Source organism: Pseudorca crassidens, chromosome X (assembly GCF_039906515.1).
Source record: "Pseudorca crassidens isolate mPseCra1 chromosome X, mPseCra1.hap1, whole genome shotgun sequence".
NCBI classification, from domain to species: domain Eukaryota; kingdom Metazoa; phylum Chordata; class Mammalia; order Artiodactyla; family Delphinidae; genus Pseudorca; species Pseudorca crassidens.
In genome coordinates, this window is record NC_090317.1 from 133,075,955 (window position 1) to 133,099,676 (window position 23,722).

Genomic DNA, 23,722 nt, shown 5'->3' on the forward strand with positions numbered 1-23,722 from the left:
CCCTCTACCATGTGACTTGGTGGCATGGGAGGTGGGGGGGGTCCAGGTCATCATCCTGAGAATTGGGTCTTCAGCCAGTAGAACCGGCAGACGTGAAGCTGTGATGCTCCTCTTTATTCGCTGGTACCGTGTCTGGCTGCCTTGTGGCCCAGCCTGGCCTGGCCTCTTGGATGGATGTGGGCTGGTTTTAGCCCAATTGCGACTCACATAATCATAATCAATGGTGGTTGTTTAAAATCACTACGTTTGGGGCTCTTTTGTTACATAGCACTGCTAACTGATACACCTCTTTCCTCTCTGCCATCCCATACAAATCAACCACGTGATATCAATGGTGACTACCAAATGGTCCTCCAGGCTGACCTCTTATCCCCATGTCCACTGTCTCTACAACATCCTCTTTAGTCTGGGAACTAAGTGGGTCTTAACACTGATCTCCCTGACCATCACTGGCCCTCTGATCCATGCGTCACATAGGTATAAACAGGGGCAGGCTTTTTCCCATGGAGCATGTAGAAAGTGCAGACGTGCCCATGGGGTCGCCTGGCCAGTCCCAAGTGTTGCCCCCTGCCCATCACACTCCACACCCTGGCCCCATACACCACAGTTGTTCCCGGGGGTGTACCCAGCCCGATCTAGCACAGCACCTACCTCTCCTGTCCTGGCTGCCTCCCACCCATCCTTTAGACCCGGACTTGGAGATGGTCCCCTCCAGGAGCATCCTTACCCACCTCCATTCTGCCCCAGGCTAGGATGAGTCCCTCTGTCCTGCCGTGGACCCCGTCAAACCACGTGTCAGACCTGGATTCTTGCCCTGAGATGCACCCCTCCTGCCCTACCTCCTGCCCGCGAGGAGAGACGCATCCATGGACTTCCCCAGAATGTCCCTACACCCAGCAAAGAGCAGTACTGAGACTCCGCATGGGGATGGGGTCTGAAGCTTGGAAAGACACCTCAATACCCTTCTTCTTCCCAAAGCCTTGGGGTCAGCTGGGCAGATTCACTGTCACCCTCCACCCAAACGCCAGACGACCAAGAGACTGGACCCCATCCTCCCAGGGACACACAACAACAGCCCCCATTTCTGCACCTGTGATGGGGCTGGCAGTGCCCTCTGGGGCTCTCCAAGGCTGAACGCCATGACTTCCCCTCTCCTCTCCATGTTGGCTACCGGTCAGTAGTGGTCAATGAAAGGGACGTCATTGGTGGCCCAGTGGCAGGTCCACGAGCCCCAGCCCTGCTCTCAGAGCTCCAAGGCATCTTGCAGCCTGAGGACCGTCCTCGCCCTCCTTCTCTGACCCCCACAGGATGGACCCCTCCTTGAAGGACAGACATGTGTGTTCAGGAGCTTCCAGACGAGCATGGGAACAGTAGGTGCTCCCTGAACACCCTCAGGTTGAAATCATTACACGTCTACCCCACTTCATCCCACAGTGATGTGGAGAGCTCGCTCCTGGAAAGGTGGGCTGCCCCGCCCCTGTGTGTTACCTTGTGGGTTGCCGTACGAGGGGGAGCCGTCTCCACCTAGAAGGGGACAAGCACACGGTCATTCATTTATTCGGAAGAGCTGGTCGGGCTGCCTTCTGCTGCCAGCGCCATGAAATTGATAGGGACATGGCCACGAGCAGAGCAGACCAAACCTCTGCTCTCACGGAGCTGGCCTCCCAGCGGGCAGGTGGGGACAGACAGATCTAGGAAGGGGAGATGCAGGCGTTACAGCTGGGGGGGAGCGGGACCAGTGGAGGTGGAGGGGGCGTGGCTCTCACTGGGCCGGGCCTGGACCCCAACCTGCTACTTCCACCCCTAGCCTCAAGCAAGATTTATAAAGAGGTTGCAGACAGGACACTGTGATTTTCATCAGAAATATACGTATTTGGTTTTCCTCCCTAATCCAAACACGGAGCCCCTTGGAATTTCCTAAATGATAGGAATGATAAAGGAGTCTTTTGTGAAGTGACAAAAGAGATAAAGGTGTCTTTTGTTATTCAGAACCACACCTGAGTTTATGTGCATGAGGTGACTTTTGGAAACAGGGCAACCGACCAGCGATGGGAGGGTGGGGGCTTTCAGCCTCACCCTGTCCTGTGGCCAAGGAGTCCATCAGGCTCACGTGACAGAGCCTCTGCAAAAGCCCAGGAGACGGGGTTTGGAGAGCTTCCGAGCGAGTGAATTTATCTACACGGTGGAAGGCAGGGCACCCCAATTCCAGAAGCTCCTAACTTGGGACCCCCTCGCCCTGTGTCTCTTCATCTGCCCGTTCATCTGTGTCGTTTATCATGTCCTTTATGTGAAATAAAATTCAGGTTTCATGGCAGCGCAAGAAACATTTAAACCTAAGAAATTTTCTCTTCCCTTTGGCCTCCTCTCTCCACCCCTCGCTGTGCATCGTGTATCTGCCTTAGGCGTTGGTCGGACCTCCCCCATCGGTAGGAATATCCGCTCAACCGTAAACGGCAGCATTCTCCCAGCGCCAGCAAGACGGCTCCAAACAAGGTAACCTTCCTTCTCCATCTTGTAAGGGGCCACAGTGATGCTTAGATTGTGTAACCTGTCACTAGTACATGCTGCGAGGTCCAGCCCTCTGTCTCAAAAAACTTACAGAAGTGGGCCTTGACTTCCAAACGGGGCGGAAGAGCTCTCAGACTTTTCTGAGATGCTCTACCTGGGTGATCACCCTCAAATCTCGCTCGGATACAATTTTCCATGAGATCCCACGTGACGCGTGGCCAATAATAATTAATAATAATAACGATAAAAGGGTGTCTCCTGAAACATCTTGGAACAGAGAACAGCTTTGAGAGAGCCCCTTAGGAACATCTTGCTGGACGCTGTCAGTCAAAGAGCACAGCCTTTTGGAGGCGGGGCCGTTAGACCTTTCAAGTCAACCACACCGTGGAGGGTATATGTGTCCTGACGAAGGGGTTTAGGGGTGAGCCCTCCGTCGCCGTCATGCAACTGAGCTTTACAGGACCTACTGTGTGCCATGTCTGGCTTCTGGCTCTGGGGATGCATCAGTGGAGGAAAGGCAAAAATCCCTGCGTGCGTGTGTGTGTGTGTGTGTGTGTGTGTGTGTGTGTGTGTGTGTGTACTTCTCATTCTAACTCAAGGAAATAAATTAACCACAATTGCATGGCATGGCACGTTACAAAGTATAACATGATCTCCTGCTGCAGCGCAAAGGGACGCAGAGAAAGGATCACAGCTTAGGATCTAGAGGTCAGGTCTTGGAGACAGACATGCCCCCCACCCCAAGCTGAAACCTGCAGGGGAGAAAGGATGCCTGGATCTCTCTGAAGGCTGTCTGGCTGGGCGTAAGCAATGGTGTTTTGCACCCTAGGAATTCAACGTTCGAATAATATCTCAAGAGAATCGGAAACAGGGGAACTCCCCATCGCCCAAACAGCTGGAAATGAGGATGCCTGTAGAGCTGAGCTTTGCCCAGCACCCACCCGTCGGCACACGTGTCTGGCCAAGCCATGGAATTCTTGCGATTCTCCCACCACCATGAGCCAGCATCCCTTCCCGAGCGGTCCTCCCCCAGGTGCATGGATTCCCAACACGTCACTCGATCTATGGTGGGAACTCAGGCCACGTGGCCCCAAACGGCTCTTGACAGGGGAAGCAAAACTCAACGGAACACCCAAAACAGGGCAACCAAGGACACAGAGAATCCCCTTCCTCCATAGTGACGTGAGATGTCTTTGGGGCGCATTGCATTCTTTCAGCCCAAACAAAACAAAATGCATCCTCCGTCAACAGAGAGATTGGTAACAGCAGGTGGACTCCTTGTTAAAGAACCTCTGCGTATTTCAAACGCGCCCGAGGACAGAATGCCGAGACAGTCCATTGCATCCCTCCCAATGCTTCCGGAAGGCGTCTCAGTACTCACCTGCACCGTTGTCAGAGCTGCCAGGCTGGGGACGTGGCAGTGGCTTTGGCCTTGGATAGATATCTGTTGGAAAACACCAAGGTGATGTTAGGAAAAGAATGACATCTTCCCGCAACGAACCGTTCACACAATACAGAAGGCCGAAATACAACATGACATTCCGGCTTGTTTATATTTGCTGTTTGTCGCCTTCACAGAGCCTCTGGTACTCAGCATCTCCAAAGCTTTAAACACCGTGTTGACCTTGGCGCCCAGAACCTCCTCCTCTGGTTCTGAAAGCAAGTTCACGGATTCCTGAAAAGAATCTGGCAGACGCTGCCCTGTGAACGTTCCAATGTTTAGCGTTATCGCAAACGTCACGTTGTTTGCAAAAGCCCGTCATCAATACCAGGACAGAAGCATCTCACGTTTTTGATGACGTGTTACCCTTCCTGCTGTGCGTGTGTACGTCCCCTCACTGGACTTAATCTTAACTTTTGTCACAAATGCCCTTAATCTGCCCTTCAAACTTAGCCCAAGCTTCCTGCCCCAGAGCCTTGGCACAAAACGCTGTCTCTGCCAGGATCTCCCATTCCACCTGCAGAGACTTTCTTGCACGGCAGAATGTTCCAGAACACCCTGTATTCAAGGGACTGCTCACCACTGCCTTCAATGACTCACCTTTCTTCTCAAGAGACACACGCAGGACCTGGGTGAGCCAGAGGGCAAGCGTGAAATTTAAGGAGAGCGTCTACTCCTGTGTCGCTGTTTCCATACTTAAGTTCTAATCAAGTTCTTTCCCCTCTTCGTTTGCTGTCTGTGTTGCGTTTGCTGCGTCCCTGTTTCTACACGTTTTATCATTTCATTATGAATCGTTCCAAACGGGTCAGGCAGAAAGTATACTCACTGAGTCTCATCAGTGTTCCAAAACCCCTTAATCAAGACGTGTTCCCCAATACACAATAAACCATCAGCAGAACTAGCTTCTAAGGGACAGTCAGGCTGATACCAAAAGCCATATAACTCGTATCAAATATAAATTCGTTATTTGGGGGTACCATTGTAAAGGCATCTCCCCACTGGGTTTTAGCAGAGCTTGAAAACAAAGGCCAGAAAGCAACCTTCCTCTCGTTTGGAATGTGTCAGCTGCTGGAACCCTGAGTCACAGAGGGACCCCTCCCAAGCATGAGGCTTGCTACCCACGCCCTGGGGTGGGTGAGTCACCCTGGTCCTGGTGACTCATCTTACAGGATGGCCAGCATCCAACATCCTCTGGACCCCGTAGGAGGGAAGCCCATGGGAATACGTTTAACCCGAGATCCCCAAATAGCCTGCAGCAAGAAACGCTCCCCAGGAGGAATTTCCATGGCACCTTGTAGAACAACAGCGCTCCACTGGACAACAGTTTGTTGAAAAGGCTGGGAGGGATTTTTACAAGAAAGGAATCGATGGAGCTGGGATGTTAAAATTGGAGGGGAAAAAAAAAACGAAAGGGGATGAAACCGAGCAGGGCCCTGTGGAGCTCCTGGGCACAAAAGCCTACCTGTGTCCCCCGTTTCTTGATTACAGGAAATAGGCTTCCTTCAGCCCCCATGACCTTCCCTGAGTTCCAACAGGGCAGATTCACAGTTGCCAATCAGGGAAGGGAGGGGATGCAGAGACAAGGGAGGAACAGTGAAGACACAATAGTGCAGCCTGGGGGCAGGTCCTGGTTTCCCCTCAAGGGATACACGTGACCATACTGTTTGTCAGATACTGAAAACCCCAACAAATGGACGATGTTAACTACTTGATAAGACATTCTTCATTCCAAAGAGAAGGCCACAGTTTGATAACCTCTGAGAAGCACAGAAGCCCATCAGGAGAGCACCTGAGCCCAGGTGACGTCTAGACTGAAGGAGTGCAGGCCCTGCAGACACCCTGGTCCTTCTCAGCAGCCCCACCCTTTGAACCATTGCTATAAAACTCCTCACCGAATCCCACCCCAGGTAGGGACACTTTTTTTTTCTTTTTTGCGGTACACGGGCCTCTCACTGTTGTGGCCTCTCCCGTTGCGGAGCACAGGCTCCGGACGCGCAGGCCCAGCGGCCATGGCTCACGGGCCCAGCCGCTCTGCGGCATGTGGGATCCTCCTGGACCGGGGCACGAACCCGCGTCCCCTGCATCGGCAGGCAGACTCTCAACCAGTGCGCCACCAGGGAAGGCCAGGGACACAGTTATGAGGGCAGCAGCCCGCTGTGTCCCCCTTTGCCGGGCAAAGCAACGAAGCTATTCTTTTCTACTTCACCTGAAACTCTGTCTCTGAGATTCAATTTGGCACCGCTGTACAGAAGCCAAGTTTCGGTATCAAGGATGACAAAGTAGTGACGTAAGCGTCCATTAACGAACGCAGTTAGTGGCCTGGGCTGCTTTGCAATTAGGTAACAGCTTCGTAGAACCTTACGTCTTACTTTTCATGACATCTCCCTCACCATGGCCATCACCACCGCCGAGGAGATGAATTTCCACCCATCCCAAGGCCACACCAAGCTTCCAGGAAGCTTCCGCAAGCTCTCAACTTGGCCAGTGTCACTGGTCACCTCTGCCTGGTCAGCTTTTAGGTCTTTAGGGTTTTTGAATTGCTGAGGACTTTATGGGCTATTGGCTAATATTACCCCCCTCCCGGCCCCCCCCCTTTTTTTTAAAGTGATCTATAGGCGCAGTGTCTGCCAAGCTTTTAAAACAAAGGAGAAACTGAAGATAAATGACCTAGAACGCACAGTGCAAGGGAACTTATTAGGAACCACGGAAACAGCTAGAAGAAGACTCGTCCTCCAGCCTGATTAAAATTGCAGCACAGTAATGCACGACGTCCCCAAATGCTCAGTATTCTCCAAGTGTCTGAGCAACGAGGAAATAAAATGATGCAAACTGCTCCCCCCCCGCCCCCATAAAAGCTGACTTGGTTCTTACTTCAGAAGCAGTCAGATGAAAACTCATAGTTAAAAGGAAAAAAAAAAAGAGGCACCTTTCATCAAACTTGCTTTGAAATGAACGAACTTTCTTACTTCCACTGTTGTCGGGATTTCCGGGCTGTGGCTGGTGGGGAGGCGTGGGCTTTGGGTAGATATCTGTGGGGAAGACAACACTGCATGTTTGGAAGAGAAGAATGTCCTTCCGTCAGTAGCAGCCTATAAAATAAGAACTAGATCTTGTATTTGATTCACAGTTGCTGCTCACAGATCACCATCGAGCCGCTAAAAATCATTTAGCCGCTAGAAGGAAAACCTCGGAACGTAGAACTTAAAGAAAAAACTGCATACACACAGTTACAAAAGGAACTGTTTAGCCTTTACATTGTACGCAAAAAAAAAAACAACCAAAAAACCCAAAAAACTGTTCATGCCTTGAAGATTATTTTGTGCGACATTTGCTACGTGATGCCACTTCCCTCCGGTATCTGCCTCCAACTCTTCACGCAAACATTTACTTTCACTTTGTTTAATAGCATATAACCGACTTAAAAGTGCTTTAAGCCCTGTCTTTTAACAGTCATTAAATCATTTTACATTTACAGTAATTAACGTTACGTTATTCCTACTATTTTATTTTTTTTCCTTTCTTTTCTTTTTTCAAATTTCTGGACCTCTACTTAGTTAATCAAGTTTGCTTTATTCTTCATTCAATCAAGTTTATTTTATTCTCCATTTAATCAAGCTGATTCTTCATTTTTCTCTATTTAATCAAGTTTATTCTTCATTCAATCAACTTTATCCTTCTTTTCATCAACTTTATTCTCAATTTTTCTCTCCTGGACTAACGTAGGAATTATACACAATCAACCTAAGTGTGCGTGTTTCTGTTGAAATCCTTGTTTTCAGTTCATTTGGGTCTATACCCAGGAGTAGAACTGTTGCGTCATAGGGAAATTCTATACGTAGCTTTCTGAGCAGCTGCCAGACTGTTTTCCGCTGAGGCTGCACCGTTGTCTATCCCCACCAGCAACGCACGAAGGCTCCAATGTCTCCACACCCTCAGCGACACTTGGTATCGCCATATTTTGATTCTAGCAGTCCTAGTAGGAATGATGTCTCACTGTGATTTTGATTTCTAGTTCCCCAAGGACTAGGCTTTGCTTTAAACACCTGCCCCTCTTTCACACACTCCACGTCCCTAGAAACACCTTCCAAAACCTCATCTCAGGGGCGCAGCCTCATTTCTGTGCAGCCAGGTAGTCCCTCACCTGAGCTCGGCTTCTTGGTGGGCTCTGTGGACAGAGAGGACATACATTCAGTATGCTTCGAGGATTTACGTGCAGCTCCAAGAAAGAATCGTTAATGCCCTAATAAACAATGAGAATTTCAAGGCGCTAACACAGACATGATATGAACACAAATTCCACTCTGTATTCGGGGCGGGGGGAGAACAAAAGCATCTTTAAAACCCACGCCCACCAGTCTCCACGGGAGCTATGCAGAGGTCCCGCTGGGGGAGCAAAGCTTTCCTGGGGTGGTCGGCTAAGCTCCTTAGGAAGTAAGTTTCATCTGAGCCTTGCAGGAGGTGAGGTAGCGAGATTTGGGACGCCAGCAGGAGGACCGACTGAGCAAAGAGCCTCCAGGGCAGGGGGCGCAGAGCTGGTGCCCCACAAACGTGCCTGCGGAGCAGAGGTAGGGCGGCTGAAGGCAGATCTGGAGAGAAGCTTCCCCCGGTTCCAGGACGATGCTTCTCTCACTTTCTTGCACGTGTTTCTTCACGTGACAAAAGTTTGCGGAGTGCCTGTTGTTGCCGGGGGTGTGTAAACGCGGTGGTCCACAGCTTCCCAGGTGGTTTCGGTTCCCTGAGGTCAGCACTCATGGACGGGGCATCAAGTGCAGCGTACCTGTCTGCCAGGCTCAGTGAGTCTGGGGGGTGCAGTGTGGGTGGGCAGACAGGGGCAGGAGGAAGAGGTTGGGAGAAGGTGCTCCGAGGGGTGGCCCCTGACAAGGGTGAGGGAGGTTGGAACTGCCGGGTGCACAGTGGACAGGGTCCTTCCTCTCTGCAGAAAGCCCTCTCTCACTGAGCATCGTGGGTTCAAGGTCCATCCACGCGGTAGCCTGGGTCAGAGCTTCACGCCTTTTCATCGCTGAGTCACATTCCACTGTGTGCCTGGACCCCAGGCTGTTTCTCCATCCATCCGTCCATGGACACGTGGGTGGCTTCTGCCTTTTGGCGATGATGAGTTACGCCGCTGTAAACACGTATGCGTCTGAGTCTCTCCTTTCAATCCTTCCCTTTCTTCCTAGGAGGGGAATTGCCAGTTCACAGGTTGATGACGTTTTTGAATCGATAAAACGCCTCCGATGATTCTGCACCACAGTCCTCAGCTGCGTGTGCCCTACCCTGGGCGTGCTCCGTCTTTATCCATCCCAGACCCTGTGCCAACCACCCAGGCTGAATGTGGGGCGGTACCTCCCAATGCCCCGCAGTGTGGCTGCAACCACTGGCCCTCCTATAACCCTGAGCTCGCAGCCGGTCCACTCTGGGAAGGACTGAGCCCTTCACCCTTGCAGTCAGACGGGGGAAGCAGCGTGTCAGCTTTGACCTGCATCACTACGCTTGTCTGGTGCTCTGACAATAATCTCATATCTGCTCTGTCACGGTTACCACTAGCAAAAGCCTCAGTCAGTTGGGGAAAACTGCGGAGGGAGCAGGTCTTGCCTCCATTATTTTGTTCTTTCTATTTCTTACATGTCTGCAAGTTTTCTGATTACAAAATAATACGTAGTAAAAATTCCAACATATCAGAAATGTAAAAACTTAGATAATGAATATCTTTCAAAATGCCATTCTCTACAGAAGAAATATTGTTAAAATTCTATGATTCCTAAGGTGTGTTTTCATTTTAAAAAGCAGCTCCTTTGAGAGCACAGAAGTGCTGAGTGTCGCCCCCCGGCTCATAAGTGGAGAAGTGGTGAGAGGCTGCTATTGGAGGCCACCCTGTCCCCTCGTTCTCAAGCTTCTTTTTTTTGTGTGTGGTACGCGGGCCTCGCACTGCTGTGGCCTCTCCCGTTGCGGAGCACAGGCTCCGGACGCGCAGGCTCAGCGGCCATGGCTCACGGGCCCAGCCGCTCCGCGGCATGTGGGATCTTCCCGGACCGGGGCACGAACCCCTGTCCCCTGCATCGGCAGGCGGACTCTCAACCACTGCGCCATCAGGGAAGCCCTGGTTGTCATCCTTTTTTAAGTTGAGTGGGTCTGGTGATCACGTCCCTTCTTTACTTCTCGGAAAATCCACCGTAATTGATGTGCGATGAGGGACCGGGGGTTCTCCTGATGACAGGAGAAGCTGATTTTTCTGAGTAGACAAGCACTGATGTTTCCTCCCACTGTGCCTGCAGGTCACAACCTTTCCTTCCTCCCCAAGCCCCTAGGTCTGAACGCTCCTGCCACCCAGCTTGACTGTGAGCCTTAATCCAGACCTTCCTCCCGGGCCCAGGAGATGTACAGTCAGCCTTTCTGCTGGCAAGAAGGTCCAGCTGACCTCAAGGGTAGTGGCCACACACAGGTGGGGTGTAGGGGGGGTCTTCCAAGTCGTAGATGCCCCGCGAGTAGAGGTGAACCACATTTAAGAGAAGGAAAACCCTCCAGGGTATGCGCGGACCGCTGGCTTGGGGAGCTCAGACCTACCAAGACATAAGACTGAGCTCCACAGCTAAGGCCGGATGTGAAGGTCCATCTCCCGGGGCTTGTGTCTTAGGTGAAAAACAGAGCTCTCACTGCCTGGAATTCGGAATCCCCGCCACCCCCAGCCCCGAGGCACCACAGAGCTGACAGAGGCTGCGAAGCACAGCATCTCCTAGAGAAGACGGGCACTTACCGGGGTCATCGAGAGCGTCGGCCAAATCAAAGTCACCTTGACCTGTGGGGAGACAGGGCGCTAGGTCACACCGCGACGGGACCGTCAGGGTCCCCTGACACCTGTCTCCACCCCCTTGGCCCCACCTGCCCAGACATCCCCCCTGGTGTAAAGGTCAAGCCCAGCACCCACCCTGAGGTCAGCGGAAGACCAAAGTCCCCCTCTCTCTCTCCACTTCCCCTGTGGTGTGTTTGTCAAGCCAACATCTTGGCTCTCCTGGCAGGCTGGGCCCCTCACCAAAGACGCCTCCGAAGGAAGATGACGGCACCCCCGTCCTTTTTTTTTTTTTATTGAAGTATAGTTAAGCTACAATATAGTGTTAGTTTCTGCTGTATGCGAAAGTGATTCAGTTATACATATATATATTTTTTCAGATTCTTTTCCCTTATAGGTTATTACAAGATATTGAATGCAGTTCCCTGTGCTGTACAGTAGGTCCTTGCTAATTATCTATTTTATATACAATAGTTGACATCTGCTAATTCCAAACTCCTAATTTATTCTCCCCCCCCCCACCGCTTTCCCCTTTGGTAACCATAGGTTTGTTTGCTATGTCTGTGAGTCTGCTTCTGTTGTGTAAATAAGTTCATTTGTATTATTTTTTACATTCCACGTATAAGTGATACCGTATGGTATTTGTCTTTCTCTGTCTGACTTATTTCACTTAGTATGATCATTTCTAGATCCATCCATGTTGTTGCCAATGGCATCCCCATCTTTTTTTTTTTAATTAAAAATAATTTTTTTAGGGGCTTCCCTGGTGGCGCAGTGGTTGCGAGTCCGCCTGCCGATGCAGGGGACACGGGTTCGTGCCCCGGTCCGGGAGGATCCCACATGCCGCAGAGCGGCTGGGACCGTGAGTCATGGCCGCTGGGCCTGCGCGTCCGGAGCCTGTGCTCCGCAACGGGAGAGGCCACAGCAGTGAGAGGCCCGCGTACCGCAAAAAAAAAAAGGAAAAAAAAAAATTTTTTTAAATTATTTTTTTGGCTGTGCCGGGTCTTTGTTTTTGCGTGCGGACTTTTCTCTAGCTGCAGCGAGCGGGGGCTACTCTTTGCTGCGGTGCGTGGGCTTCTCATTGCAGTGGCTTCTCTTGTTGCGGAGCACGGGCTCTAGGCACGCGGGCTCAGTAGTTGTGGCACGTGGGCTCAGTAGTTGTGGCTCGCGGGCTCTGGAGCGCAGGCTCAGTAGTTGTGGCGCACGGGCTTCGTGGCTCCGCGGCATGTGGGACCTTCCCGGACCAGGGCTCGAACCCGTGTCCCCTGCATTGGCAGGCAGATTCTTAACCACTGCGCCACCAGGGAAGTTCCTGGTATCCCCGTCTTAAACAGGAGGGAGATGCTCCTGGGATCTCGGCTGCCTCGAGCAAAGCACATAGACGTCTTGGAAAGCCAAAGCACCCGTGCATTCTGCAAACATTTACGAACTGCGACTCTGATCGAGGCACACCGTCACCCAGTGGGGACGGGACCTTCCATGACACTAGCCCTGCTTCCTGGTTCTCTAGGGGAGAGGGACCCGTGAATATCCCTAAAGGTGGGGACAGGGTGTAGCGGGGACCACAAGGCAGCGGGGGCAATTGCACGTCTTGTGTGAGCCGACCTGGAGGTCTGCCTGGAGGAGGTGACACGTGAGCCGTGTGGAAGATAGTGGTTTACGCACCGGGAGACACTCTGGCCCCAGTTTACACCTCAGGGGATGCCTTTGGGAAATGCGGTTCAGTGGCGGCTCTGTGGCTGGAACTGTGGATATCTTCCTTTATGGCTAAGACGGAATGCATCTTGGACTGAGGCCCAGAATCGCGCTGCCCTCGCCTCTCCGTGACACCCCCGCAAGCATTTCCCAAACATTTCAACCCCGGCTCCCTCCCAGTGTTCAGGGGCCCAGATATTTTGTTGGCGTGCGAGTTTCAGAATTGCTAAAAATACTATGAGGAAGTCTGGGGTCTGGAGAGAAGCGGAGGCTGGATTTCAGTTTTCTTACAAGCTCAACTCGGAGAAACTTGGGTGGATAACAAGTGAGTCGGGGGGACTGGCACCGACTGCTCACGGGTACGGGGCTCCTTATGGGGGTGATATGAACATTCTGGCATTCCATGGTGGTGATGGTCGCACAACATTGTGAACATGCTGGACAAAAATGTCTGCACTATTCACTTTCAAAGCGTTCACAGGGTGACTCTGATGCCTGTGAATTTTATCTCCAAAAAACACACAAAACCTTTTTAACGAGCTGAGTGTTCCTTTCCTGCCAGTTTAAGGGCTTCTTCCCACACACATCCCACCCATCACTTTCGCTGCCTCTAAAACTAGGGAAGCCCAATCAGAAAACCTCTGAGCTCCTGACCAACTTGTATCTCATCTTTGGCTGATCAAAAAGAGCTTTTGAAAAGAGCTCTGTTGAGGCAGAATCCGTAGATTATACAATTCAATATAATTGAAACTGGACGGCAGAGGAGCTGAGGTCAGAGGGCATCCGCCGGCAGCCTCAGGGTCCGGACTGGAGGCCGGGGCTCAGTGCGTTTAGAGGCCAAACCCCGGAGAGCCGTCTCTAACACAGGGAGGTCCCGCATCTGTCCTCAGCGCCCCTCTCTTTGGCCAGGGTCTGTGTCCCTCCAGCTTCTGCCAGGTCCTCTTTTGGGGACAAGCTGGCCACTCTCTGCTCTGGGTCATTCATTGTGCAGGGGCTGGGTGACAGGAATCAGCGTCAGCCTTGGGGACTCTGAAGACACATCCCTTCCAGGGCTGCCAGTGGGGCTGTGGCTGACCCTCCCTCCAGTTTGAAAGGACAGATACCGGTGCAGGGCCCCCAGTGCCCCTCAGCTACAAGGGCAGCTCCGGAATTTGCATTCTCATCGCCAGTTGGCAGTTTACAGGTAACTCTCACCAGGCTCTTCCCAGGAGTTCCAGGCGTCCCGTGAAGAAGCACCTACACAGTGTCCTCCAACCTGAGCGTCAGGCCACCCCCTGTTCTGAGATGATCAAAGCCTCTGTTATGTGTCTCCTCCCGGCCTTTCCCGAATCCATCGCACAACCCACGGGGCTGGGCGGGAGCTGTTTTCCAAAAGGGCCTTGGGTCGTCTCTGGGGATGTGGTAGCCTTGCCGGCTGGCCTTCTTACGGCCGGAAGCCAGGGAGCGCCGTCTGGGGCTCTGAGAACAGCCAAGTCCCTCCACTCTGCCCTAACCCCATTCTGTGTCCCCTTCTCTTTCCAGCAGCCTCCTTCCGTGTGGAGATGCTTCTGATGAGGAGAGGTCGTGGAGGAAGCTGTCCCTAGCTGTGGCGCTGCTGGGAGGCCCGTGGGCATGACTCATGCACAGAGCCGGCGACCGCACCCAGTATGAGGCGCTCCCCTACCCTGGGCTTGGTGACGATCCAGTCCCGCAGGCCAGTGGTTTAGCCCCAGAGGGGCTGCAGCCCAGACCCTCCCCACGTGCTTCAAATCGTAGCCCCACCGGGTGCAGCCCTGCCAGGGACATCACTCAGGTGGACGCTGCTGATTCAGAGGTTCAACCTCGGTGGAGCTGGGGGGCAGGGGGGATGCAGCTCCCCAGGGCAACTACTTCCACTAGGACGGGGCTGGGAACATAAGACGTGTTTCTGATCTGCTTAGTTTAGCTGGCTCGGCCATTGCTAATCGATCCCACATGTTCTGGGCTCTGTAAACCCCGAGGGGAAAGGAGCCGCGTGGGGTCTGCGATCATAAGGCTGGTCACCCATTGATGACGTCCTGGAGATGGGCGTTGAAAAGGACTCATGCTGCCGGGTGGGAGGTCTTAGCACCATACCCAAGAACCCCTACCCTCCAAGAACAAAGCTATTTAGGAGGGATTTTGAGACGAAACCACCTGAGTGGCACTTGGAGGAATTCTCTCCTTATCTCTAGTAACCCATCCCCTCCCTCCCCAGTCAAATTCTACCCCAGCAAGATTCTAAGATGCTTTGTATCAGAGTTTGCTTCCCTGAACTTCTCAGACCCACAAGCCTACAGGACAAAGGGAATTTTTGCAAAGGGCAGAGCTGTTGGAATAATCATGACACGGCGCTGAGGAGGACACCATGCACTAGAAAAAACCCACCACACCTCCACGGCGGAGGCGACCACGATAGAGGCACATGTCCCAGTTCCCACTAACTAACCCCTGAATTAGTCCCTCTGAAGGAGAAAACCAGCCCCAGGCTAGCTCTGAGAAGAGGGGGGAAAACTGATTACTATCTAAAGCCCTGTCACCAATGACAGCCGCTAGCAGCAGCATTTATAGGTGCTGAATTTAATTACCTTTGAGTGGGTCCATCAGGGGACAAGAATCCCACCCCCCACAGGCAGGCAGGATCTTAGATTTTATTATTCCGTCCAGTGTCGAACGGCTGCCCTTCAAGACAATTGCTTTCCACTCCTTTACAGAGGAATTTACAGGCTTCATCTGAAGCGTGGGTTAATTGAAGCCAGTCCTTCCGGAACCAGCGTCACAGGTTAAGCCACTTTGCACGCCATACATGGGTAGGACATTCATGTCCTTGAGGGATTTCACCCAGCTGAAGCAGGACTCCCAGGGAACAAAGCCCGACTTCCTTCAGGCAAATTTAAGGTGCCCCTTTTGACTCTGGCTCCATTGTCTTTAAAAATACTATATACTTCAGGGGACTTCCCTGGTGGTCCAGTGGTAAAGCACCCGCCTTCCAATGCAGGGGACGTGGGTTCGATCCCTGGCCTGGCAACTGAGATCCCAGTGCCGCGAGGCAGCTAAGCCCACGTGCTGCAACTACCGACCCTGCACGCCTCAACTAGAGCCCGCGTGCCGCAAACTACGGAGCCTGTGCTCTAGGGCCCTCGAGCCACAACTACTGAAGCCTGCGCGCCTAGAGCCCGTGCTCTGCAGGAAGAGAAGCCACCGCAATGAGAAGCCCGTGCACCGCAATGAAGAGCAGCCCCCACTCGCCGCAACTAGGGAAAAGCCCGCACGCAGCAACGAAGACCCAACGCAGCCAAAACTAACTAAATAAAATAAATTTATAAAAATTAAAAATAATAAAGTCTACGGAAGGAAGTGCGTGGGTTATATGCAAATATGACATTATTTTATATAAGGGACTTGAGCAACCATGGATTTTGGTGTCCCAGGGGGTCCTGGAACTAATCCCCCTCAAATACCAAGGGATGCCGGTACGTTTTTAGTCTGTAGGTAGAAAAGGAGCTGTGTTTAAGCACACACAGATGTTTAGTCTTGTCTGATAAGAGAAGAAGATACAATACATGTAGAAGGGGATTTCAGAGCCACTGTATAATACAGATACAGGAAAATGGTAATGTATACCCAGGATACAATAGATACACAGGAAAAAGGGAATATAAGGAAATATATATATATGTATATATATATACAAAATCTAGAGTTATACCTGCATTATAGCTAGCTAGCTAGATGATAGATAGTTGATAGATGTTAGAGAGTTAGTTGATAGATAGATGATAGGTAGATAGATAGTTGATAGATGTTAGATGGTTGATAGGTAGATGATAGGTAGGTAGGTAGGTAGATAGATAGTTGATAGATATTAGATAGTTGATAGATAGATACATAGAAGATAGATAGGTAGGTAGATAGATAGGCAGGTAGTTAGATAGAAAGGTAGATAGATAGATTTTTTTCTCAACAAACCAAACACGACAAGCAGCCCCTGGAGTTTCCATTTCTGCTTCTATCAGCTTTTCGAAGACCTGTCTTGGTCTCATGGTCCTTCAAGTGCATCCAGGTTTGATAGCGAAAGGTAATTCAATACACTGGAAATCTGACACCGCCGCATTGTAAACTCCTATGCCTCGGACTGTAATCAAATTCTCATTTTATGTTATACACACAGTTTAGTCATTATAAGAACGGTTAAGTGACGTTCACCATAGCGATAGTCTGCTCTTCCGGAGCCTTGGTAACAAGCAGCTTGACAGCCTTGCAGGAAATGTTTGGGGACCTCGTGAACTCGCTCACGCCGACAGCTGCTGGTGGTTTGGGGTGTGAGGGGGTGGTCCATGCATTTAACAAACTACCCAGGACTTGGGCCAGCTGCACAACATCTTCACACCGACGCACCCTGATCCAGACCTCACTACCTTTCCCGTCCCTCCTCGCACCTCTCCTGCCTGTGCATGTTCCCAGCAATGGGACCTCAGACAAATGATGGAACACCTCTGTGCCTCCGTGTACCCATCTATAAGAGGGCATCCAAAAAAAAGGGCATCAAGGGACTCCCCTGGAAGTCCAGTGGTTAAGACTCTGCGCTTCCAATGCAGGGATGCAGGGCACACGGGTTCAATCCCTGGTCAGGGAACTAAGATCCCACATGCTGTGCGGCATGGCCAAAAATAAAATAAAATAATATCATCTTCAAAAAGAAAAAAAAAAGTTCCGTGTTCGATCAAAACAGGAAACATATTTAAAAAGAAAGAGAGACAGAAAAAGTGCACCACGCCTGGCAGCCCCCGCCCAAGGCTGTGTGAGAATGAACTCGATTAACACCCGCAGAGCCCGTCGCAAGTCACGCCCTCATCAAAAGAACGTAACCTGGGCATCCTCGGGAGCACTCAGCTAACGTCAGCCAGGGCCGCCTCCTGCATTGTTTTCTCTTCTGAAGAACAGCGGTTAAATCCACAATACGTTTCCCCAGCACATACGTGATGCGCTGAAGGAATCTGACATCCCATTATCCCCAAAGGAGCAACCCGACCGTGCCTGGGAGGAGGCGGAGCTGCCTGAGCCCGCAGGTGAACCCACAGTTCCTACCGTGTGCACAGCAGCAGGAATAAACGCTCAGACAGGTTTTGCTGTCTCGGTTTCTGGGCGGGTCTGTGTAGAATCAGAGCTCTGCTCTCTTGCTCTTCTCAGCCCTGGTGTCAGTTCAGGGACTAACGTCTCCCTGCAAACAGAAGCGCCTGGACTGCGTTTCTGCGTGACCCACGTGCCGGGGGGCACGTTGTGCAGACAGCAAGGATTCCTGGAAGGGTCTCGGGGAAGATCCTGGGCTCTGGGTGCCAGGATGTCTCACAAAACCACATCTGCCCCTCAACAACCATCCTCAAACAGGATAAACAGGAAATGTCACAAGACTGCCATCCAAATGAAATTCTTTCAATTCCTAACCTACAACAATTCTCACTCTTAAATCCTGCCTGGGCCTCCACCTCCTAAAATTCAAATGAGGACCAAAGGAGCTTATCCAATTGCGGTTAAATCCTACACGTCATGGGTAAATTATAGTTCTCAAACTAGGTCCCTCCCCACCTCTGCTCCCCAACAAACCAAAATCCTGGCATCACCAGAAGAACCTGTATTGAAGTTTGGGGCGTAAACAATTCAGATGCTTTTCATTTGCCAACAGGAGGGGTGACATTGGTGAGAAATGTCTAAAAATCTGAACGGAGGCTGCCCTTCCAGCAAACCCAATCTTGGGTGATCAGTCCCACAGAACCAAGCTGGGTCTCAGCTCCATTGTCCCCATCCAGAAACGCAGCCCTGATTATTTTAAATCGAAAACAAGGAATTGAAAAATCCCAACACGCCCCAGGAACACGGGTCACTTTTTTCCGTGTGTGACACACAGAGATCAAAAGCAGACCACAAAAACAGTCGGCGTCTAAGTACTGAGTCCACACCCTACACTTCTGGATCCAATTCCCAGACCCCGAATTGGAACCCGGCCCCTTTTGCTCCCCTCAAAGCCATCATACTTGGGTCTGTTTTTTTGTTTTTCTACTATCTGGCACCTTAGAGCCATTTCCTGAGTGGAAGTGGTTTGGGGCGGAGTTTTTTTTTTTTTTTTTTAAAGCAGCCAGATAGAAATGCACACCCACGCAGCTCTCCCCAGAGCAAACCCTCCCTTACCTCGGACGTGCATCAGAGAACACAGGAACGTGAGGTAGAAAAGGCCCCACCAGGGCTCCATCCTCGGTTTCCGTTCAGGTGAACCTTCAGGGCGCGCGCTGGGCGATCCGGCCACCCCACCCTCGCTGGACGGATGTGCTGACTTCTGCTTCCCAGTTGGCAAGGGAAACAGGCAATGTCTCCAAGCAGAAAGGATGAACCAAACTGGAGTGTCTCTGCCAGAAGCCGAAGGGCTGGGCGTTCCGTCCCAAACGGCACGGCCCGGAGCCCGCGAGGCGTGTGCCCGTATACGCTGAAGGGCGTCCCGGGGAGCCCGCCTCCCTGCGCTACGCTGCCAACCAGCCTCAGGATGCTGGGGAAACGGGTGGCTGCCCCGCACCAATGGGTGTCCTGGGTCTGCTTCCCGCGGGCATGGGAGATGCACCAGCATCAAAGGCGCCAACCCTGGGTGCAGGCAGGACACTCCCTGCCCCGGGTCCTTCCCCTGAACCCTCCTGCAGGGCGACGCCAACGCCAGACCCAGCAGAGCGCCAAGGCAACGATCAGAGTCTAGACTCACGTTTAATCTCTGCTTCTACGACTTGAAGACCCTGTACCTTTAGAGTCGCGCTGCATCCGTGGACCTCAGTTTCTTTGTAGGTGGCCGGGACAGTCAGTCTGGCTGGGGATGCTGGGGCCAGAGAAGCGAATTTCACCTGGCCCTCTCTCCGCGTTTTCCACCTGAGCTGTGTAAGAAGTGGTTGGATAGAGGCTTCTAGAAAATAACCCCTCTGTGTGGAGGGAAGCATTTTGTTTCCAATTGCATACACCTGAGTTACACCTTTCAGATAGAAATTATATTATATGCGATATATATATTATTTATATATAAATGTATACATTTTACATACATCTCGGTATATATATTACAGTGCGATCTGATGCAAACTATTATATATAGAATGGTTCAACAAGGTCCTACTGTACAGCACACGGAACTATAGTCAATACCCTGTGACACACTGTCACAGAAAAGAATATGAAAAAGAATGTATACATGTATAACCGAGTCACTTTCCTGTACAGCAGAAATTAAACACAACATTGTAAATCAATGATACTTCAGTAAAATTTTAAAAAAGAAAAAAAGAACTGGTTGGAAGCACCAGAGTTATTTTATTTTTTAAACTTTTATTGGAGTATAGTAGACTTACAATGTTGTGTTAGTTTCAGGTGTACAGCAAAGTTTATCTGTTATACATATACATATATCCACTCTTTTTTTTTTAAGATTCCTTTCCCATATAGACCATTACAGAGTATTGAGTAGAGTTCCCTGTGCTATACAGTAGGTTCTTTTATTTTTTAATTTTTTTACATCTTTATTGGAGTATAATTGCTTTACAATGGTGTTAGTTTTTGCTGTGTAACAGAGTGAATCAGCTATACATATACGTATATCCTCATATCTCCTCCCTCTTGCATCTCCCTCCCACCCTCCCTATCCCACCCCTCTAGGTGGTCACAAAGCCCCAAGCTGATGTCCCTGTGCTATGCAGCAGTGGAAGCACCAGATTTATAAATTCCAGAGTTTCCAGCTCCACAGTGTGGGACATCAGATGAGCTCGTGCATTCATTCAACAAACATTTGACGCACAGCTGTTTTGAGCCAGAGAGGCAGGCTAGATGCCGGCTGTGTGGAGACAGAGGAAGAAGAGTTGTTTACAAAGAGGAGGAGAGTTGCAGTGTAATGTTCGGTAATATGGGGGAGCACACCAAGGCTGGGGGGCTCCTGGGAGGTTCTGCACCCAGCTTGTGTCCTAGAGGCTTCTGGGGAGGGTTGTAGCCTCACACTGATTTGATTTGATTTTCTCTTCTCTTATTTTATTTTATACCAGCATACAGGATCTTAGTTCCCAGACCAGGGATTGAACCTGCGCCTCCTGCCCTAACCACTGGACAGCCAGGGAAGTCCTACCCCACACTGAATTTAAAGGCTGGGTAGGAAGGGGAGGGGAGGGATGGAGAGTGGAGGCTGAGGAAGGGGTGGGGCAAAGGCACATGGTAGAAAGGGGGGACCCAGGGCTTCTGTGGGACCACCTCTAGGGGGTGCTGAGCACATCGCCCAGTGGTGTGGACCAAATGCTTGTGTCCCTCCAACATGTCATCTGTGGAAGCCATAAACCCCAATGGGATGGTGTTAGACGGTGGTGTCTTTGGGGAGTGATTAGGGTTAGATAAGGCCATGAGGGTGGGGCCCCCATGATGGGATTAGCGTCCTTGTAAGAAGAGACACCAGACAACTCTCCACCAAGTGAGGACACAGGGAGGAGACGGCCGTCTACATGCCCAGAGGAGAGGCCTCAGGAGGGACCAGCCCTGCCCACACCTGGATCTCAGATTCCAGCCTCCAGGACTCGGAGAGAATATATGTCTCTTCTTTAAACCACCCAGTTTGTGGTATTTTGTTATGGCAGCAAAATAATTAAAACTCTACTGTTTTTATTATAGCTGTTTTTTCATATTATAACTGGCCACTACCTGCTCCACCACACCTGACCCCTGCAAGACGCAGTCTGAAGTACAGGTATTTTATGTATTCAAGCAGGTGTTACCAACCTTTTTCTGTAAAGGATCCCATAGGACAGAAAAAAATAAAGAAATACTTCCTGCCCTGGGAGGTCCAGAAATTTAATGGATGATGTAAACTGCATTTCAAATCAGTGGGAAAACATGGATTATTCAATAAATGGTTTGGGAATAATGGGATTATCCCATGGCGGTTTTTAAAAAACTAAATACCAAGGAATCTCTTCCTTATTCCCTTTACAGAAACGCATTCCTAGGGGATCAAATATTTTAATGTAAAAAAACCCCACAGAAGTGTTAGAAGTACGACAGCAAGCCCAGAAACCATTAACTAACTTCACTGTGCAAAAATAATAAAAATGAATGGGGGAAAATATCACTTCAGAGTTAAAAGGTGAAGGATAAAGTGAAAAAGAGTATTTGCTACTTACTTCACAGTCATAGCTTTAATATGTAAAGAGTTCCTACAAATCAGTAAGGATAGGGCCGATAACACATATAAACATAGGCAAAATGCATTCATTTCCCCCAGGAATGGAATGCAAATGGGTCCCCCTACACAGATTCTCAATCTCACTTGTGTTAAGAGAAATGCAATGTAAACGCAGTTGATTTGATATCATTTTCAACTTACAGTTTGGCACCAATCAGAAAGTTTGCACGGCAGTGAGGAAACAGATCTGACATCACTGGGGGGTATCATGAATTTGCACCTCTATGGGGGATGACTGGGCAGTGTCCATAAAAATTAAATATACACATGCTTTTTTTCCTCACAAAGCCAACTTCAGGCACTAATGCAACACACACACTTGCACACAGCCACAAAAATGTGCTTACAGAGATATTCACTGCAGCACCTTGACAGCAAAAACTTGGTCACAGCTTAAGTGGGTTAATCAAACCCATTATGACCCAGACTTGTAACAAATCCTCCACTGGTATTGTCTCCCTTTGGCCCTTAAATAAAATCTTTCTGTTGATTTCAAAATCTGTTGGACTGTGATTTCTTCATATGGGAGCTCCAAAATGATTTTAAAAAGCAATCGTTATGCCAAGTATTTAATGATCCAAGCCACATAATTTAAATTCCATTTTTCAAAAGACAGACCTTTGATAAAATCATGTTTATTTTTATGTGAACATGAAATTAAACCGAGTCTACAACAATGTACATCCACCATCCGTAAGAAAAGCCTAGTTGACATATTTCTTAAATGTATACTTATTTATGAATGAGTCATAATTTCATATCCTTAAAGAAATACCCATCCTTTCACTCTTCTCTTCTTTAATGAGGCATTTATGCTTAGAGTATGATTGCAATGCTCATAAAAATGCCAATGTTATTCAGAGTTACAAAAAGACTGCATGCGTTTTTTCTTATTATGAAGCAAGTCAGCGTGCACAATCTTGACCTCAAAGGCAACCCGCGATGACTCACTGGGGAGAACTTGGACGCTCTCGACCTTTGTACCCAGGTGCTCCGAGCCAGTTAGCGAGGGAACCCAAGCATATTGACCAACCTGGCCCTCAGCTCTTGACGACTGGCCGACCCCATCCATGGATGGATGTCATTTATTTGTGTTGCATCCTGGAGAATCCTGAATGTCATGGTCACCACTGTGCACACCAGGTCATAGGTATTTGTTGAACGCAGCAATGAATGGATAGGATAAATACCCAATGCTTTTGGTTTTTTTTTTTTTACACCATTTCATATACTCAAAAGTTATCATAGTGTCAAAGACAGAACAAGTTAAAGAGCCAGACGACGGTCTCCAGCAATACCCCGAGAAAGAAAGTCCAAACGCTTTTAGATAACGCAGGGAGGAGAGGTCACAGAAAGGATACGGGCGTGGAGAGGGGTTGAGTCCTCAACAGCAGGGGGTGGCGCAGATGCCTACCCCTCAAACTACTGGCAGTTTTTGAGCTTCAGAAGGGAGAAAGACCCAGCATTCATGACTGATACGTCATAGCAGCCCTCTCCCAAGTTAGGTGCTTTGTGAAGGCAGCCCACGCAGGTGTGCTTAACGTCATACCTTTGAACCTGGAGAGGCTGATGTGAAACACACAACAGTTCTTTACACCGTCATCCGTGACAAGAGGAAGTCTTCCCAGGAAACCGCCACTGCTCTGGGTTACTATCCTAAGAGCTTTAGACGAGGCAAGCCTGTGCCACTGGAAACTAATATTTCTGCGGAGGGTAGTCTATGGGTGGGGTCCAGCCCGTCTGCACCACCAGGGCTTCTGCACTTCCCGAGATGAACACCAAAGTCCACGCAAAGCCCTTCTGTATAAAAGCAAGCATTCTGGGCGCTGTGCAGTGCGTGCGCTGTCCTAAACGGGGGAAATGCTTCTAAAGGTGGAGAAGTCATCGTGTGTTACCGGGAGAAGAGCAGGCATTCCGTTCATTGCAAGATGCTATAAAGAGCGAGCACTTAGCGCGATCGTCTGTCTTACAGCCCCAGAGAAGGGAACAGGGGATCCATCCCACTAGTTTCACAACCTTTTTTAAAAGTCACCCCATGGCAAAACAT

The 23,722-nt window shown here is 50.2% G+C and overlaps 1 protein-coding gene across 11 annotated transcripts in view; it reads right to left on the reverse strand.

Moving 5' to 3' along the window:
* The window catches only part of LOC137217199 (glycoprotein Xg-like), a 29,850-nt gene extending 6,266 nt beyond the window's left edge, over positions 1-23,584 (reverse strand). For 3 of the 11 annotated variants that reach the window (XM_067723792.1, XM_067723791.1, XM_067723787.1), the window contains exons 1-6: positions 18,615-23,584; positions 10,704-10,745; positions 8,091-8,114; positions 6,916-6,978; positions 3,890-3,952; positions 1,489-1,524 (exon numbers count right to left, since the gene is read on the reverse strand). In XM_067723792.1, the coding sequence (XP_067579893.1) occupies positions 1,489-1,524; positions 3,890-3,952; positions 6,916-6,978; positions 8,091-8,114; positions 10,704-10,745; positions 18,615-19,044 (658 nt within the window). In that variant the 5' untranslated portion in view covers positions 19,045-23,584. Of the gene's footprint in view, positions 1-1,488; positions 1,525-3,889; positions 3,953-6,875; positions 6,979-8,090; positions 8,115-10,703; positions 10,746-18,614 lie in introns of all 11 variants that reach the window. The other 8 variants (XM_067723794.1, XM_067723789.1, XM_067723793.1 and 5 more) reach the window with 6 other exon arrangements.
* Positions 23,585-23,722: the final 138 nt, after the last annotated feature.